We start from the raw sequence: 17499 nt of genomic DNA, 5'->3' as shown, positions 1-17499 counted from the left end.
CTCAGGACCTAGACCACAGCTTGATGATTAAAACAAAGAAATACTCAGCAGCATTGGCTTTCAGAATCTAGCAGGGATGTGCCTTTAATCAGACAGAGAGACCCTGGTGTTACATACAGGCACACTGAGGGATGAAGAACAGATGCAATGGAGTCTGTTTTCAGATTTCCATAACAAGTGTGTGTCAGGAGCTGGCAGCTATGAAGACATGTGGCATATGCTGGGTATGTCTGTGCCGCGCCCTGCCCAGGAAGCTGTTTCTTTCGTGAGAGCTCCTCTGATGAGTTACAGACACCAGTAATGGACAGAGCTGCTGTCTTGGGGATGCAGAGGAAGCTCACCTTGACCATTCCTCCTTGTGGGCTCAAAACTGCTGGTGCTGCGCTGTGGCAGTCAGTCCAAGCGAGGAGTTGCCCACAAAGTCGCAGCTTCTCAGCGCGAGGCTGATGCCAGGAAAGACACGGTGGAAGGAGGGTGGTTACCATCTGCTGGGTCATGCCAGCAATTCACAGCTGGGCACTTTCCTCCTGTGCCCAGCCGTCTCAGTCCTGCAACAGCTTGTGCTTTACAGTCGAGCTCTCTGAACAGAGGTGAACAAAGAGAGTCCCAGCTGCTGCGCGAGCACGCAGCTCACACAGATCGTAGTCATGGGCCCACTCCACGCTGCCCCACCGCTGAATCTGGAAAGGAGGAACAGTCGGTTCAGAACTGGATTATACATAGAGCTGCTCAGCAACTCTCAGCCTGCCTTTTCATGTTTATGAAACATGGGTAGCCCCCCAGGAGCTGTGCTGATCACTGATTACTGGGGCAGGGGGATCTCCGGACGAGTTCAGTGGAATGACATGCTTCATCTGTACTGGGGTCTGAGGCAGCGTCCCTTAAAGGGAGGATGAAAAGATTCTCATCAACTTCAGCCACTTTGAGGTCAGGGAGAGCTTCACGCCAGGCCAATTTCCAGCAAGCAAGTTATTAGCTTGGTGTCTACTAAGGCCTCCAGGCTGGATAACCCACAGCAAGAGAAGCCAGCCACGACTTTGCAGTTCAGATCAGAGAGGAAGAAAAGTAGCCATTTGGGTTCTGCAGAAAGAAACTGGCAGCCCCAGGAGCACACTGGGCTGCTGCACCCGTGACGTTACTCTACAGCGGCACACTCCAAACTCTCTCAAATGGGGAGACTGGCAGAGTGGAACCTCTCCTGCAATACACTTCCCTTGCCAGTTACTTGTGGTGGGAGATGCATTTGTCATGCTGAGATTATTGCTATTTGAATTATAGGGCTGTTTTGTAATAAAATTTACCTGGTATTCTTCCTCCAGGCGAGACAGAAGCACAGCTTTCTCTACTGTAATGTGCCTGTCAATCAGACCCATGGACAGAATCAGAGATTTCAGCTGGGTGATTACATATTCTATACCTGGAAGGGAATAACCCAAAACAAACAAGATTCATCGTTGTTTTCTGCAGCATTACAGCAGCATCTTCACATGCTCTGAAGAGCCAGTCAGGGTGTGGTGCCTCCTTAGGGAGGTCACGGGGCCAGTGATCCTCACACTTGCATCTGGGCACTTACACATCAGATCTGCAGTTAACAGCAAACACAAAGCACTGTTCTGGCCACCGTCACTGCAGTGACAAAGGTTACGCCTTGGAAACCGCCTCCTTTTATTCCACAAACCTTCCTTGTGCAAAGGGAAGAGATACACATCCAGGCCCGAATATTCTGGAGCTCAGCTCAAAGTCCAGGGTGAGAGGGACTTGTACACACTTGGTGCTAAAAGAGCTGTCCACATCTATAACCACTCCTAGAAAAACACTGTGCAAATGTGTGTGGTGTGCCGTGCCCTGGGAGAACTGTGCCAGCAAAGGACACAGCTGCTGGGCTCAGCTGATAAAACAGAGCTCTTTTCTGCCATACCACCAGCTACTGGCTTGCAAGACACCCGTCTTCAGGGAAGAAAAGCAAGTGCCTGATGGCTGAGAGACCTGAGCAAATCCCACAGGCACACACAGCCAGGAGGAGGAAAGGGCTCAAAACTCTTAGCTGCTGAGTACTCATGGTTCAGCTCAAGCTGACATGGAGATGCCCGCACATGGACAGGGTCTAAGGAAGGAACGAACTGAAATCAGACTTGCTTGACACTACCGGTCTAGGCCAGACCCTGGATTTCAGGTTTAAAGTCAACGAGCTGCCCAGAGGCTCCCCTTCCCCAGGGAGGCATATGCCTTTCCCTTCCAGCCTGCCTGAGCATTATAAATCATGAGGAAAAAAAAAAAGGGGTTTTGCAAGCCCTGTCCCAGGAATCAACACTTAATTTCCCATAGCTGCAGAGCCAGGGGGGTTTATGAGTTTCACTGTCTGCTGCTCATTCAAGCCTTGCATTTAAGGACTTGAGCAAAGCAAGCATTACTTCATTTCTTTCAGTGTCATTCACCAGTATCAGATAAGATCAAGTGGGCTACAAGGGTGAAAGAGTGAGGACACTGCACAGAACCATGAGCACCTGGAGTACTAAAGCCCATTTCTTTTCCTGGTAAGAAAGCTGGGGATGAAGTCACTAGAAGGTTTGGCATTAAGGAATTTATTTGTGCTAGGGCAGAGCAAACAGCTTGCGAGCCAGCGCAGTCAGATCCTGAACTGACTGTGAACTTAGTGGCACTAAAAGGAGAACCCCTACCCATGACAAATACAGCCGAGGGACTGGCCTGCAGATTTAAAACGTAAACCTCAACACTCTGATTATCTCAGCACATCATCTGGAGAGGAAAACCAGTAGTCACTCTTTGGCCCGGTGGAGAGGAACCGCTTCTTCCACTGGCACAGCCCAAGCAGATGGCTCCCCAGCCCAGCCCCTCTCACCTTGCAGGGCCCACATGTTGTAGGATGCCAGATGGCCGACAAAGGTCTCCTTGGTGCTGGCTGGGATGTTGGGCCCCAGGATGCTGGTTGAGGAGCCAATTGACACATTGTACCTGGAACGATCACCCAGCCCCTCAGAAAAGCACAGGGCTCATGGACCTTGCGGCTCTGACAGGCACAAGCACTATAGCTCCTGGCCTCAGCAGGGCAGGGTACAAGCAGACAGAAACATCTCTGATTTCTTACCTTTTCTCAGCCCAGGTGACAATGGGATCCCATTCATTCTTCTGCAGCTCTGCCAAGGCGGCTGGCTCCTCCACACGATAGCTAGGACATTGCAGGACAAAACCACTCTGGATATTCGCTCCCAGGCTGCTCCCTATCAGGCTGGGGGACACCTCTGGGATGGAAGCTGCCTGCCACCAGACCACAGCAAGAGGAACAAAGGCAGTGGCAGCAGTGACTGGGAACAATCCCCTCACTCTTCCCCAGATTAAGTAATCTGAGCTGCCTGAACTCAGGCAAAGGAGCATTGGGGACTGGGCTGACAGATCCCCTGAGCCCTTTCAAAGATACTTTCTTTTCCCCAAGGAGATCTTCATTTCCTGCTGCTCCTGCCCTTGCCCAGCATGGAGGCATCCAAAATAGTTCAACAGAACCCCATTCTCCCTCGTGGGTGCATGGACTTCTACTAGGTTTGCAAATGTAGGACTGTCCTAAAGTAATTCAAATCCTCAGGCCAAAATGAGAACAGATCAGGCTCCTGCCATAGCTGGGTTACAGTAGACATTTTCCTTCACTTCCCCCAACCACCTTTCTGAAAACAACACTGCAACAAGACAACCTCGCCTTTGTGCCAGTGGGGCCCCCATCTCGTACCAGACAGTGTCAGTCTCCAGGAACTTCACAGCTGCACGGATCAGCTGCATTTTGTTTCGCTGCGTGGGATTGTCCAGCGCTGTGTTGCACAGTGTGGTCTGCAGGATAAAGGCAGTTTAAACCGCTGTTACTCAAGGTTTGGGGAAGCAGTAGTTCCCATTGCACAATGCCAGGAAGAAGCAGAGGAATTTGTGGCAGACAAAGAACCGAGGGGTGCAACTAAAGCAAGGTGCAGGACCAGAACATGGCTTGTGTAACAGGAATCTTCTCACTGGTTTCAGAAGCCTCAAGAGCTGGCGTATCAAGCACCAGGAAAGAGGGCTCACAGACTGCTCCAGAGCTCATAGTTTCCTCTTGCCCCTTGCTATCCCAAATAACACTGTCCAGCCTCTTCTAAAGTCCTCCCAGTCTTCCCCCTAGACAGTCACCCAGCCAGTATCTAACTGCCCTCACAACTGCAAGGTTCTCCCCAGTGGCCAGCAGAAGTCCCGACCTCTTGGGCCTGTTTCCCTGGGCATTAGGACAACCATGCTCTCACCATGTTCTCCGTTTGGAGACTGTTCTCACACCTACACAGTCACGCTTATTTTAGAGTAAGCCATGCCAACTCTACTGCAAGTACTCAGGAGAGCTGGCTTGGGGGCATGATGCAGAAGGAAGCATTCTCAGGAGAATCTCATCTCATGCATCCCAGTGCAAGGCTTACACCCCAAAGCTGTTCTCAACCCTTGCTCTGGAATCCATTCTGCCAGCTGGAAAAGCCCTCACCAGGTGGCAGTGGCCTGCAAACCCACCTTTAGCCCCCAGTATTTCTATTCCCAGTCTTTAATCCTGATTTCCTTGACCTGACTGCTCCCAGCACACTGCATTCTGCCCTGCCAAGGCCTTGGTGTCCCAACCTGCCATGCTCACCAGGTGCATAGTGTAGAACTTGATGGTGTCTTTCTGGGAGTCCCACTCTGTTGCCACTGCAATGGCCAAGGCCTCACTGGGGACAGTGAAGAGCTTGGCCTGGGGTGTTTTCAGCTTTCGGTGGTCCAGGTTTATTTCAAAGCCTCCTGGGGAATCAGAGTAGAAATCCTGGGGGATCAAAGAGGAGCAGGCACTAAGGAACAACAGACAACCCCACAGTGGGAGCAGATTCAGAGCTGGAGCTGATGGGAGCCAGGGACCAGAGATACTCAAGTTTTCCACCATGATTTGGACATACTTGGTCTTGGAAGCTGTTTCCCACCACACAGCTTTGCTACAGATGAGGAAAGAGCACAGCAGTCTGGTGACAAATACCCAACTCGCACAGCCTGGGTTACAGGTGTTGCTCCTGCTGAAGCAGTGTGGGGTGGTAACGCCCATCTGGGGGACCAGCCCCTCCATCCTCTCCTGGCAGCCATACTCACCTTCTCCTTGCGAGATGCTCACATTCTGGTAAAACCGTTTCCTCTCTGGGGACAAAAACAGAGCCAGTCAGAGGGCAGTCAGAGGAGGTTTGGTCCCTTCCCCTGCTCCCCATCACAGCCCAGAGCACATGGAGCCCTTGGTGCTGTTGAGGTGCAAAAATCCAGCCCAGTCCAAGCACTACACCACTGCAGTGAGCTCCCACCGTACAGGGGAAGCGTCATGAAACTGGTGAAAACCACAGTGCTGCTGTGCACAATCAGCAAGTGAACGGGACCAGCTTGCCTTCTGCCAGGCTGGGGTCTCAGCTTCCTGTGAACTGGGCTGCACCAAGTTTCTACAGCCTGGCAGGAGCGGTTTCCAGAGCGGACCTGCCCTAGCACTCCTGGAGTTTTGCTTTGCAGTCAGTCTTTCAAGATTCTCCCACTGTACTCACGTTTGACAAATTAATCTTTGTACTGCCTTGGCTAACTCTCTCTCTGCTTGTTCCATTTCAGAGCAGTAAGAAATCCAGCAGAGCCAAGTTAGAGGCAGGGCAGGGCACAGCAACCTCTTTCCACCCCCGATGATGACAAACCCACCCTGTGCCAGCCCACACGCTCTCCCTCAGTGCATCTCACTCATTCTCTGCTTTGACCTGCAGCTAATGCACCCACTGAAAGAATCACAGCTGCCAGCTCAGTGTGTGCAGGGGCAGGACCAGGATGCCATTCCCCTCACCGTGACTGCCCACAGAGGCAAGTTCATTGCCGGCACACACAGTAACAGCTGGATGGTGTTGGGGACATGGTGCACACACTGCAGCATGCCACTGAGTCACCAGGGCAGGAATCACGTCCTGCAGCTGCCTCCAGCCCACACATCCCAGCTCCAGCTGGGGAGTATGCCTGCTCCACCAGCAAGGTGAGCCTGAGGGAACCGCAGGTCTCTGTTTTAAGAGCAGCCTCCTTTCCTACCAGCACTGTTGCATGCACTCCCAACACCTGAGAGCCAGACTACACGTGATGCGAAGGCTCATATCCCTCACACAAGGCAGGAAGAATCTACAAGCCATTCCCCTGACAACAGCCACCAGATCGTAAATCCTGAACCCATAAATCTGCCTCGCGAAGGGTGAGGCAAGCAGGCCAGGCTGCAGGTCTGTTATTCTAGGCTAAAAAAAGCACATTCCCCCTGGAGAAATGGAAGAGGATTTGCTCAGGCTCAAAGACCTGCAAGCTTCAGGGCCTCAGAAAACACCACGCTGTTAAGGAACAGCTCTAAAAAAAGATTAATGTATGCGTACCCCAGAGGAGTCCTGAGTCACATTGGTGGGCTCCCAATACCCCGTGATGAGTCACTGCGACTCTGCAGCCTCACCTCAGAGAGAACCAGCCTAATTTTACTGTCCTCAAACCCACACGTTTCCAGCAATATCTGTGGAAGGGATACGTGGCCCAGAACGTGCCTGAACCGCCCTGGCTGGGTCCCATCCCCCCCCAATCCCTGAAAAGCAGCAAAACACAAAAGCAAGTACAGCCAACCGCCACGCTGCGGGCTGGGCCGTGCCGCCAGCGAGCCCCGACGCTGAGCACCCGCCAAGGCCGGGAGAAGGGGGCGCGGGGGGGGCGGACCCAGCCACCCAAAGCGCTGACGGGCCTGGGGGCGCCGGGCCCCGCGGGGCTGCGCTGGAACGGCTGCCCGCCCGCCTCCCGCGCTCCCACCCGCCCCCAGGGCGCTCAGCCCAGCCCCTCCCCGGCCCGGGGTGACCTTGGGAGGTGTCACCGCCGCGGAGGGGTCCCCAACGGGACAGGGGCAGGGCCCCCCGAAGGGGGCTGGAGTCGCCCCAACGCTCCCTCACCTCCCAGCGGGGCGTAGGCCCGGCCCCCACCCGGCCCCAGCGGGCCGCTCCCGACAGCGGTAGGAAGCGGGCGGGGGAGCGGGGAGCGGCCCCGCAGCAGCCGGCAGCAGCCGCGCCACATCGCACCGAGGAACGAGGAACCGCCACCCTCCCTGCCCGCCTCAGCGCGGCTCGGCGGGCGCCGCCATGTTACCGCGGCAGCAGCCAATCCGCGCCGCGAACGCGTTTTGCCCCTTCGCCCGCCCCGTCCCATCCTCGGCGGGGCGGGCCACAAAACTGCGCTTCCCAGCAGCGCCCGCGGCCGCGCCTGCCGGGAGGAAGCGCGTGCCCTGCGCCGACGGCCAATCGGCGCTCGGTACCGCCCCTCCGCGGCGCCCGCGAGGGCCAATGGGAGCGCGCGGAGGCGCTGCCGGGAGGCCCTGAGCCAGGCGGCGGCGGCCTCGGCGTGCGCGGAGCCGAGCGGAGCCGAGCGGGCGGCGCCCCCGGCCGCGCTCGGCCCCGGCCACGCTGGCGCCCGGGGACCCTCCCGAGATGCCGGTGCGGAGCGAGCGGTGCCGTGCGGGCGGTGCGGCGGGCTCGGCCTCCTCGGCGTCCTCCGGGGCGGCCGCCAGCAGTCTGGTGCCGCCGCCCCCCATCAACACGGCGCAGCCCGGCGTGGCCACCTCGTTGCTCTACAGCGGCGCCAAGTTCCGCGGGCAGCAGCGCAGCAAGGGCAATGCCTACGAGGTGGAGGTCGTCATGCAGGTGAGGGGCCGGCCGGCGGCCGCCCACACCCCCCGGGGCCCGACGGGGCCCCGCTCTCCTCAGGCCGCGGTCGCCGGGTCCGTCCCGCCGGGCCCCTCAGGCCGCGGTCGCCTCGCCGGTTCCCTCCCAGGCCCTAAAACTGCCGCCGCCCGGTTTCCCGGCCCCTCAGGTCCGGGCGCTGGTTCTCTTCCCTCGGCTGCCGCCGGCCTCCCTGCGCTCCTTCCCTTCAGGCCCCAGTTGTGCCCCCCTTCCCCCGGCGCGGGTCGCTGCCAGCCCTCCGCCGGTTCCCTCAGGACCAGCGCCTGGTGTGTGTCCCATCCCCAGCGTCCTAGCGAGGCCTGTGGAGGAGGTGGGGAGACCCCTTTCCTTTAGTCCCAGCATCCCACTTCCCCTCAGCCCCAGCAAGGTGGGACCGGGGTGGCGGAGGCCTCAGCAGGAGGCTTCCCCCAGGCTTGGAATGGCCTGTAGTACCTGCCCCGCTCGCCTCTGACCTGGCAGTGCCTCCCTGCAATACCTCTGGTTCCATCAAGCCCAGTAATGACTGCGGGTCCTCAGGCTCTGGCGATATCTCTGCCCCCCGTGCACTCTGCCTTCCTTTCATCATTGGGGAGAAGACCCTGTCTTTTTCCCTTCAGACCCCAGGAGAGACTCCTTTCTCTCAGACCCAGTGAAGTCCAAGGCCACGCCCTTGCTCCCTTCCCCTCAAACCCTGCGAAGGGCCCACTGCACTCAAGCTGTTCCCCCTCATCTTTTTTCCCTGTTCCCACTGGGCCTGGCAAGGTTTGTAACCTGGGATTCCTCCCTCATTCCCTTCGGGCTATGGAGTGGCCGTGCACCTCCATGCCACAGGGTGGAAGGGTAAGAGCCCAGCTTAAGAGTGGGTGGTGTCCGGGGATGTCTCTACCAGCGGGACAGCCTGCATTTCAGTCCTGGCTGGAAATCAGCAGGGATCCCAGTCCCTGGCTGGCTGGCAGAGCATGGCTCAGCTGGCCCAGGGACCCAGGGTTCCCTATCCCTGGGGTGCTGGAGGCTGCCCTAGGCTGAGCAGGGAACCTGGGACAAAGTGCAGTGGTTTGTCTGTGGCAGGAATGCAGCCAGACAGCTGTTGTGCCCAGCTGTGGTGGGGAGTCGGGATGCTGGCTTGTGTGGCTTTTCCATTCCTCCCTGTAGTCATTGTCACACTGTGTGCTTTATTTTTAGTCCTAGGCATTGGCACAATAACTTTGGGCAGAGCTGGCGAGGTGTGGAGTCATTAGTATGCGGGCAAGCCAGACATCTGATACATGCTTTCCTATAGAGCACCCTGCGAGTCACAGCTTTGTTCCCAGTTTGGTGGCATGGGATCTGGGGAACCGTGGTTGAGCATGTAGCGAGTGCAGTGATGAAGCTTGACACATGTGCTGCTGTTGTGGAGTAGTGTCAGAGCCCCAGGGTCAGCAGATGGGGCAGCATTTGAACTGGACTGTGTTTTCATGTCCAGTCCTGCACTTGTCAACAGCACAAGCATACCTGGTTTGCTGTGGTGGGGACATCCTATGGCTGATCAGTTTCACTGCACGCTGCCTTCTCACAGGGGCTGGCGGTGGCTTTGTGCTTTGTGCTAAAAATGCTGCTGTTTCATGGGTGTCAGCTGAGAAGAGGTGGCTGCCCTCTCTCCCTGTGCTGAGCGCAGAGAAATGTTGCTTTTCTTTGATCACAGGTGGGGAAGATCCATCTTTTCATAGTTGATGTTTGTGCTTCCCCAAATAAGTCACTTCTTGTTTTGATAATGGATCTGGAGATGTCGGGGAAAAGCTTGGAAAATCCCCTGGTTTTAAATTCCCTGCTTGGAACAGACACAGCCCCCTGTTTAGTTTCTGCACAACAGAAGCAGCGAGATGCAGCCCTGTAACTCTTTCAAGGGTGTCATAAAAGCGTTCGATCTGGGCTTCCTTCAGAATGTATGAGACATCGTCTGGCTTCTGAGCAGGCTTTGGCATGTGCTGTGCCGCCAGACTGGGTTCTAGGCAGAGCGTACAGGTAGCATGTTAGAGAGGCATGGGTCAGGCCTGTTAAATAAGCAGATGGCAAAGCTTAGGGCCTTGCTTCCTTTAGCCTGAATTATCTCCAGTAAATAGATGCTTTTTACTCTTTTTCTTACCTGAACACCAGTTTGCTGGTGGCAGTTGACTGGTAAGTGTGAGGGCTGGGCTTATGTGTGATTCTGCCAGTGGTGCTTTCACTTGGAGAAAGCTGAGTCTGCTTCCTTGTGAGTGGGGAGCCGGGGGTTGTTACTGTTGGGGACTTCTGGGCAGAGGGTGCTGCCTCGGTGTGCTGGAGCTGGAAGCAGGCAGGGTGTTGTCAGGCCTGGGATGTGGGGGCTTTCAGAGGTGAGCTGACCTGTAAATGATCTTTCTGAGTGGTTCCCAGGTGTGGGGAAGGGCTGCCCCTGTGAGCATTGGGCAGTAAGCTGCACTGTCTGTACTGGCTGAAGCTGAAATCAGCCTTGGAGGGGTTAGAAACTGTTTTGGATCAGTGGGGTGCCTTTATGCTCATGGTTGGACTTTGCGCTCTTTTCTAGCATGTGGATATGGAAAATTCCTATCTCTGTGGATACTTGAAGATTAAAGGCCTTACAGAGGTGAGTGTTAACTGCAAAACAACAAGAAAAGGTGCTGTGTAAAGGCTTTTCTTTTTCCTGGTGGGGTGGGAGAAGCTGCCACCAGAAATAGGAAGTGGAGGGATTGAGCGTACAGTAGATTTAACCACTAAATTGTTTAATAGCTTCAGTCTGTTGTTCTTGGCATGTCAAGCAAGTACGGTGGGCCTTGATGGGAGTCCTGAACAAGGAAGGCTTATCTGGCATACCTTAAGGTCTGAGCAGAACCAAATCTGACCCTGCAGTCAGCTTTAGGCACTCTACCAGTGGTGGTGTGTTGCTGAAAGTAAATAAACCAGGACCTGAACAGTCAGATCTTTGCATACTTCCTTCGCTATCCATTCTCTAAGATTGCTGGTAATGTCAGACAGTCAGTGAGAACTGTCTCCCAGGGGTGATGATGCTTTCAGCTGTAGCGCACCGCATGTCTGTCGTTACATGGGAGTGCTTGGAGAGGTTTGCTCTCTCCAGCTGAGTCTGCTGTTCCCTGCCTGTGTTCTCCTAATTCGGTGCCAATGTGAAGCACCTTTTCCTGTGGTGGGGTGGCTTAATCCAGCTCTTGAGCTTTGTAGCACTTGTGCAGCAATGGCTGAGGGGCAGTGCTGGCTGTAAATGGTCACTTGTGATTGTCCAGCTGGGAGCTTCCCTGCAGTCCAGCTCTGGTGCGGCTCCTGCTGGTTTCATGAACGTGAATAGAGAGGCTGGAATAAGAGGGTGGAGGCTGTGCATGCGAGTCAGACTTTTAAAAGGTGTGGGGCAGGACGAGTCAGTGTGCTGCTTGGAGGCATGGGAGCACTGGCCTGGGATTGCCTGAAGCTCTCGCTCTGAGATGCTGCTTTTTGCTGAGCGCATGCACCTCATCTGCATTTGAGTTTCTGTCTCTAGATGACAAACCTTCTGACCTCTCATTTGTGTGTCTCTTCTCTCCTAGGAGTACCCAACCCTCACCACTTTCTTTGAAGGCGAAATAATCAGTAAAAAGCATCCTTTCTTAACGCGCAAGTGGGATGCTGATGAAGATGTGGATCGTAAACACTGGGTAAATAAATCTGGGGGGCAGATAGGTGTCTGCAGTTCTGGCTGAGCAGCTGGTTTGGAGGTGAGGTGCAGCGTGTGCCCATGCAAGAGCTGCCAGAAGGGCCTGGAAACCTCTCCTTTTTGGGTGTCTCCCTCCTTCCACCGCTGGGATCTTTGCAGCACCCTTCAGGAGGCTGTTGGCTGTGATCCGTGATGAGGGAGGGGGCATCTTGTTTTCCACTTGCTGGCCCTGGGGCTGGAAGGGAGCAGGAGCAATCCCCATCTCTTGACCCCCTTAGGAGAATGTGCTCAGGATCAGGGCTGCAGCAGCCAGCTGGTTGCCTGGCTGCCTTGACCTTTACTGTTTTTTGCCAGACTTTGATGTTTATTATGTTTCCGTCAAAATATCTTCCTCTGGAAGTGTAGGAACTTCTCTAGCTGGGCTGGATATGGCTGTGGGTGACTGGCAGTCCTTTGAGCTGCCCTGTGCTAGTCCTGGGTGTGCGTTTAGCACTGCTCTGAGGGAAGAGCAACCCCTTTGGTGAGGATGGTCCTTTTCTGTAGCAGTTTTTCCCTCCTAAATAGCAGCTGGCACTAGTGAGCTCTACTGGTATAAGCATCCTGGTTTTTTCTTTTCTTTTTTGTTTCAGGGGAAGTTCCAGGCTTTTTACCAGTATGCAAAAACATTTAACTCTGATGACTTTGATTATGAGGATCTGAAAAATGGGGACTATGTCTTCATGAGATGGAAGGTAAACTCCACATGACTCCTTCTCTGATGTGCTGCTTACAAACGACTGACAGAGGCTTGTGGTGCCTGAAAGCTTTTTCAGCAATGATGGTTTAATGACACATCTCACCCTACCAACCTCGTAACCCACCATAGTTGCAAATTCCAATGTGACTCCTGTCTAGCCAGCTAATTGCATCCTTAAGGGCTGCAGTCGTGGCTAAAAACACAACAGGAAAATCTGGCTTGGTGGTGATCCAGAGGATGAGAGAATTGGTGTCTCCAGTCCCTGTGCAGGGCCTGGGTGTTTGATGCAAACTGGACAGTCTGCACATTTCTGTACTGTAGCTGGATTGGTTCCTCCCTCTTTATGTGAGCCTTGTGCAGCTGCCAGGGGAGGAAGTTGTAGGGTCACAGAATGGTTTGTGTTGGAAGAGATGGCTGAAGATTGTCTAGTACAGCTGCTCCACCATGAGCAGGGACATCTTTCACTAGACCAGGTTGTTCAGAGCCCTGTCCAACCTGGCCTTGAATATTTTCAGGGGCAGGGCATCTGCCACCTCTCTGGGCAATGTGTGCCAGTGCCTCACCACTCTCACAGTAAAGAATTTCTTCCTTACATCTAATCTAAATCTGCCCTCTTTTAGTTTAAAACTGTTACCCCTTGTCCTGTTGCTACAGGCTCTGGTAAAAAGTCTCTCTGCACCCTTCTCATAAGCCCCCTATAAGTAAGTACTGAAAGGCTGCAATAAGGTCTCCCTGGAGCCTTCTCTTCGTCATCGGGCAGCTCCAATTCCTGATTTTGCAATTGGCTTCTGATTTGCAGGGGGAAGGTATTGAACTGAAATTGATCCTGTGCACTCTTAAAACTGGTTCTGTTCTCAGTTGTCTGTTTCCCTGTAAGATGCCTACAGTGGCAGGTGGTGAAAGAACATGCTGGTCTGTGGTTTGGGCTGCTGCGAGTGCAGGGAGTGCTGGGGCAGGAATGCCTTCGTGTTAACGGGTGCCAGTAGTCAGTTTGGGAGGGCAGGGCAGGGGGGTTGTATTTGACCGACATTTTAAAATGCAGTCTGTTTTGTGTACAGGAACAGTTCCTAGTCCCAGATCACACTATCAAAGACATCAGCGGTGCTTCCTTTGCTGGTTTCTATTACATCTGCTTCCAGAAGTCAGCAGCATCTATAGAGGGCTATTACTACCATAGGAGTTCAGAATGGTAAGGAAGCTTTCCTTCCTCCTGCGGACTGAAGGGTGGCTCCTCAAACCAAGCCGTGACTCCTCTTCTGTTTGTCTGCAGCCTTGGGAGTGTCCAGGCAGTGCTTCTCTGGGCTGGGAAGGAGATTCAGTCTGGTGGCTGGACCTCGGGGCAGAAGGGAGGGCTTTTGTGCCACGCTTGGCCAGAGCAGTCTAGTGCAGTCCATTTGTGTGCTCTGAAGTGCTGCCCTTTTTACATGGCGGGGAATAATTGGGCTGGCAAGGTGGAGCAGGAGAGGTGCAAGGTCTGGAGGTGCGTTGTGGCCCAGCGAAGCAATGGTCTGGTGCAGCAGTGAGGTACGTTGGGAGGCAGACACCAGCTGTGGTTCACTAGAAGCATCCCTCCAGAAGCCTTGTCTCCAGTGCAAACACTCGCAGGGCTTGCCTGCTTCTGCCCTCCTGTGAGGATAGGCAAGTGTAGGGCAGCTTGATATAGTGAGCAGGGTTGCACTCCCTCAGCTTATGCTCTGCTCAGTGATTCAAGCTTCAAGCTTCTCCATGACTTGGCCCTCACATGTAACAGCTTGGCTGTTGTTCCCTTCAGGCAGAAATCTTGTTAGGCCAGTGCTTTGTAGTCCAAGGTCCTTGGGGTGTTGCTGTAAGACAAGGGAATGGTCCAAGTTAATTGGTTGATTTCTTGTTAGAACCAGCCATCTGACAAGTAGCTGTGGAAAGCTCTTTTCCCTCTGACAGCCTTGGATATTTGTCTTACACAGCAAGTGAATCTGTGGGGTGGCTAGAAGCTCTTGGGGGGGGGGGGGGGGGGGGGGGGGCGGGGAGGGAAGCTACCTGGGAGGCTTTCAGACGCATCCCCTCAAGCTAAGCTTTGAAAGACCTGAGTGCAATTTGCAGTTGTAGCAAACACTGTTTGAACATGAAAGTCATTGAACTTCAAAAGGTGTCCAAAAACCACAGTCAGCCCACCTCAAACACAGCCTGGCTGCAAGTAGCTCAGAGGCACGGGAATGGAAATGAGGAGCGATGCCAAGTCCTCACAGGGTTTTGGCACTGTGGGTAAGTGGGTGTTGGGTGCATGAACACGTCCGAGGTTTGACTCTTGAGACTGTATAGGGGGAGAGAAGAGCCAGCCACCAGGATGTCTGCACTGTGGCCTGCCAAACAGGAGCCATTAGTGCTAGGGGAGTTCTCTTGCTCTATGTAATCCTCTTATCCATATTTTCCTTCCGTCCCAGGTATCAGTCATTGAATTTAACTCACGTTCCTGAGCACAGTGCTCCTATCTACGAATTCCGATGACAGCTGTCCAGAACTGATACTGCACAGAAGAAAACCGGGCAGGAGAGCATGGCCTGCCAGGAGAACTGTGTCCCTGTTGGAGCACGGGAATGCACGCTTCTCTCCTGCCCCTCGGACTCACGAGAGAGAGCCTGAATGTTAACTCACTCAGCCCGAGGAGTGTGGCTGCTGGAGCTTGATTCTCCCTCCTGTCGAGTGGCGATTTGATCTTTAATCTGGTTTTAAGCTACCTTTAAATGCACTTTCTTATTGCACAGCTAGTTTCTCTATCACTGAAGTTTCTCCCGGCTCTCCTCTGGAAGCTGTTTCTCAGTAGCTGGAATCAGTGGTCTGTCCTCCAAGTAATAAGAAAATATAAGCTCGGTGCTTATATTTTCATTGTTACGGCCTGATAATGGGTTGAAATCGCCAGGACTCAGGTTTGTGGCCCAGATTGCCAGCTCTGATGCTCCCAGAGCCGGGACCCATGTGTGAGGCTCTGCTTGGCAGAGAGCTGCTCGGCTGCAGAGTCTGTTGGGGGAGTGTTGGCTGAGACAGATAAGGCTTGAATGAGTCTTTGCTTTGCGCTGGCTAATGAGGTTAGCCGGAGCTGCAGATCTTTCAGGAACGCCAGCCCTTTGGAGCTGGGAGCTGTTCCGGTGTCTGGATACGCCACTGGGAATTAATTTGACGTATGGACTTCCAGGCTCTCAGTAAAGTGGATCTGAACTCTGCTTATAGGTGTATATTTGCTCTTTACTTAAGTTAAGGGTAAAAAAGAAAAAAAAAAAACGGAAAAAAAAAAAGACTTTTATTAAAAAAAATATATATTTTTATGGTTCCTTTTCCAAAGGACCCTATGGCAAGTGCACAAGTACTCGACTACATTTTACCGTTTTCACATTGAAAACCAGGAATGTCTGTGTTAGTTTTTATATACATGTATGTAATCAGCTAGCCGCTTTGGGAAAGTAATGGGAGTGCAAGTGTTGAGCAGCATTGCAGGGACAAGCTCTGGGAATGTTCAGCATTTGTACTTGCTCTTCATACTTCACCAACACCACTGCTTGATACCTTTCTACAAGGCAGAAAAAAAAAAAAACGGAAAAAACCCAACAACCGACAACCCCCGCCCTCCCCCTCCCCCCCCCCCCCCAGTAGCTCTCCTCTGACTTTGAAACGTTTCAATGGATATAACTTAAGGCTTGTGTGCCAAAGTGTGTGTGTATGGCCGTGTGGTTTTTTTTTTTAAAGACATTTTAAAAATTGGCCTTGGTTGTATATTTAATGTGACAGTCCCACCTGCAGGGCTTTTGTGAAGAGTTTAGTTTGCATTTTCCTGGCTGTTTTAAAAAGAACCCCATTGAAGCTGGCTTGTGTCATGCGCTAACCTGGTGGGTGTTGAGGGCGGGTTTGCTGCCTGGGAGAGGAAAGCGAAGCCTCTGCCTGCCTAGCGCCAAGGTGGTTTGGGTTTTCTTCTTTTTAACTAACTTTTCTTCCTATCTGCATAGTGTCTGTCTGGTTTATTGCAGCAGCTGAATTGCTAGTTTAAGCCTTAACAAGAAAGTATTCAGGTCTCGGTGAGCCCATTTCTTCTATTCCGAGTAAGTAAGGATCTTGCACGATCGGAGAAGCGGCAGGGCTGGTCTCAGGAGGTGATGTGGAAGTCACCTGCCTTGTGTGCTGTTTGCTGCAGATGAATCCTTTTCCCCAGCACAAACGGAGAGACACCTGCTACAGCAGATGGGGGACACCTGGCCCTTGGTGGCCCCCTGCAATGAGGGAAGCATGTGTCATTGCCCTGGCCGTGGCAGGTAGATTTGTAGAGTAGTGTGAAGGCAAGTGGGGTTGCGATTCGAGGTGTGGAGGGAGAGCAGCTACGAGCACAGCAGTTGGGAAGCAGATTCCCGTTTTATTCAGCTCTTCTTGGAGAAACTCTCCCTTTGGCAGTGGGGAGAGGAGCTTCCTTGCGGGGGTGCTGGGAGACATCCTGGTTTTAGTGGTGAAAGCTGGTGGTGCTGCTCTGCTGTGACCAAGCGTGGGGGCAAAGCCTCCTCCCAGGTGCTGTGTGGGCGCAGGGACCCAGCTCCCAGCGGCTCTTCACAGCCCTCCGGAGCCGTCTGTGTGCAATATTGGTGGCGGCACTGGTCTCCTTGGCTCCCCAGGGCTGTCAATGCCAGTGTGACACTTGGGTTTCTGACGTGATTTAGTTGAATTAACACTGTGGTCGTTGGCAGAAGCTGGGTTAGGAAGGGTCCTGGGGTTGTTTAATGTGTATAACTACTCCAAACCCTCTGACGTTTTTCTTTTGAGACTTGATATGTTGCGAGAAGGGTGGGGAAGGAGCATCCTGCTCTCTGCCTGTCTCCTTCCCACCATTCCAAAGCCAATTTTGGCTGAAATCCAAAACTGCCGGGGTGATGCCGCCCCGTGGGACGTGTCTGGTGGGTGCAGAGCAGGTCGTGGAGCAGAGAGGTTTGCCGGGGCTGGTGTTCAGAGCTTTCCTCCTCTAAGGCTTTTGTTTTGGTTTTTGTTTTCTTTTGACCTGTTGTTTGAGCTAAGGAGAGATGTTACGTATGTCGTGGTGTGGTGAGAGAGAGCCGACCGGGGGAGGATCTGGGGTGCGGAGGTAAGAGATGGGGTGTTTGGCCTTGGAATAGGCTGCGATGTCTCTTTTGACCCGCGCTGGCTGCAGAAGGGGGGTACCGTGGGCAGGCAGAGCAGGGGCTGAGGAGGCGTTTTGTGGAGCGATCGATGTCCAAATTAAACATGAAATGTATTTAAGAGATCTGTGTCTGCCTGTGTTTGTCGAGCAAAGCGCGTCTTGATTCTGGGGGGGAGAGCTGTGCTTCATCTCCCTCAAGGACTTCTCCAGGAATCCATTAAGCTGCTGATTGCCTTCACTG

At 53.6% G+C, this 17499-nt stretch overlaps 2 protein-coding genes across 2 annotated transcripts; one reads left to right on the top strand and one right to left on the bottom strand.

The window, feature by feature from the left end:
• Positions 1 to 53: 53 nt before the first annotated feature.
• ATPAF2 (ATP synthase mitochondrial F1 complex assembly factor 2) lies at positions 54 to 7161 on the bottom strand. The gene is made up of 8 exons (XM_055709406.1): positions 6975 to 7161; positions 5137 to 5181; positions 4652 to 4797; positions 3740 to 3837; positions 3107 to 3187; positions 2861 to 2973; positions 1302 to 1417; positions 54 to 680 (listed from the first exon to the last, which is right to left on the bottom strand). Exons 1-8 carry the CDS (start codon positions 7093 to 7095, stop codon positions 543 to 545), a joined length of 858 nt encoding a protein of 285 aa, XP_055565381.1. The 5' UTR covers positions 7096 to 7161; the 3' UTR covers positions 54 to 542.
• A 215-nt stretch (positions 7162 to 7376) lies between these two features.
• GID4 (GID complex subunit 4 homolog) lies at positions 7377 to 17381 on the top strand. Its single transcript, XM_055709422.1, has 6 exons — positions 7377 to 7718; positions 10279 to 10338; positions 11288 to 11395; positions 12024 to 12125; positions 13189 to 13319; positions 14551 to 17381. Exons 1-6 carry the CDS (start codon positions 7506 to 7508, stop codon positions 14612 to 14614), a joined length of 678 nt encoding a protein of 225 aa, XP_055565397.1. The 5' UTR covers positions 7377 to 7505; the 3' UTR covers positions 14615 to 17381.
• The last annotated feature ends 118 nt before the right edge of the window (positions 17382 to 17499 follow it).

This window comes from Falco cherrug, chromosome 4 (assembly GCF_023634085.1).
Source record: "Falco cherrug isolate bFalChe1 chromosome 4, bFalChe1.pri, whole genome shotgun sequence".
NCBI classification, from domain to species: Eukaryota; Metazoa; Chordata; class Aves; order Falconiformes; family Falconidae; genus Falco; species Falco cherrug.
The sequence above is the reverse complement of the archived record's forward strand: the minus strand, read 5'-3'. Positions and strand labels throughout refer to the sequence as shown.

Coding starts and splice junctions, on each gene's coding strand:
- ATPAF2 (XM_055709406.1), bottom strand. CDS start 7,095: ATGTGGCGCGGCTGCTGCCGGCTGCTGCGGGGCCGCTCCCCGCTCCCC. Junction 4,798..5,136: donor GAGCATCTCGCAAGGAGAAG/GTGAGTATGGCT, acceptor CTGATTCCCCAG/GAGGCTTTGAAATAAACCTG. Junction 1,418..2,860: donor CAACATGTGGGCCCTGCAAG/GTGAGAGGGGCT, acceptor ATTCCCTTCCAG/GTATAGAATATGTAATCACC.
- GID4 (XM_055709422.1), top strand. CDS start 7,506: ATGCCGGTGCGGAGCGAGCGGTGCCGTGCGGGCGGTGCGGCGGGCTCG. Junction 10,339..11,287: donor AGATTAAAGGCCTTACAGAG/GTGAGTGTTAAC, acceptor CTTCTCTCCTAG/GAGTACCCAACCCTCACCAC. Junction 11,396..12,023: donor ATGTGGATCGTAAACACTGG/GTAAATAAATCT, acceptor TTTTTGTTTCAG/GGGAAGTTCCAGGCTTTTTA.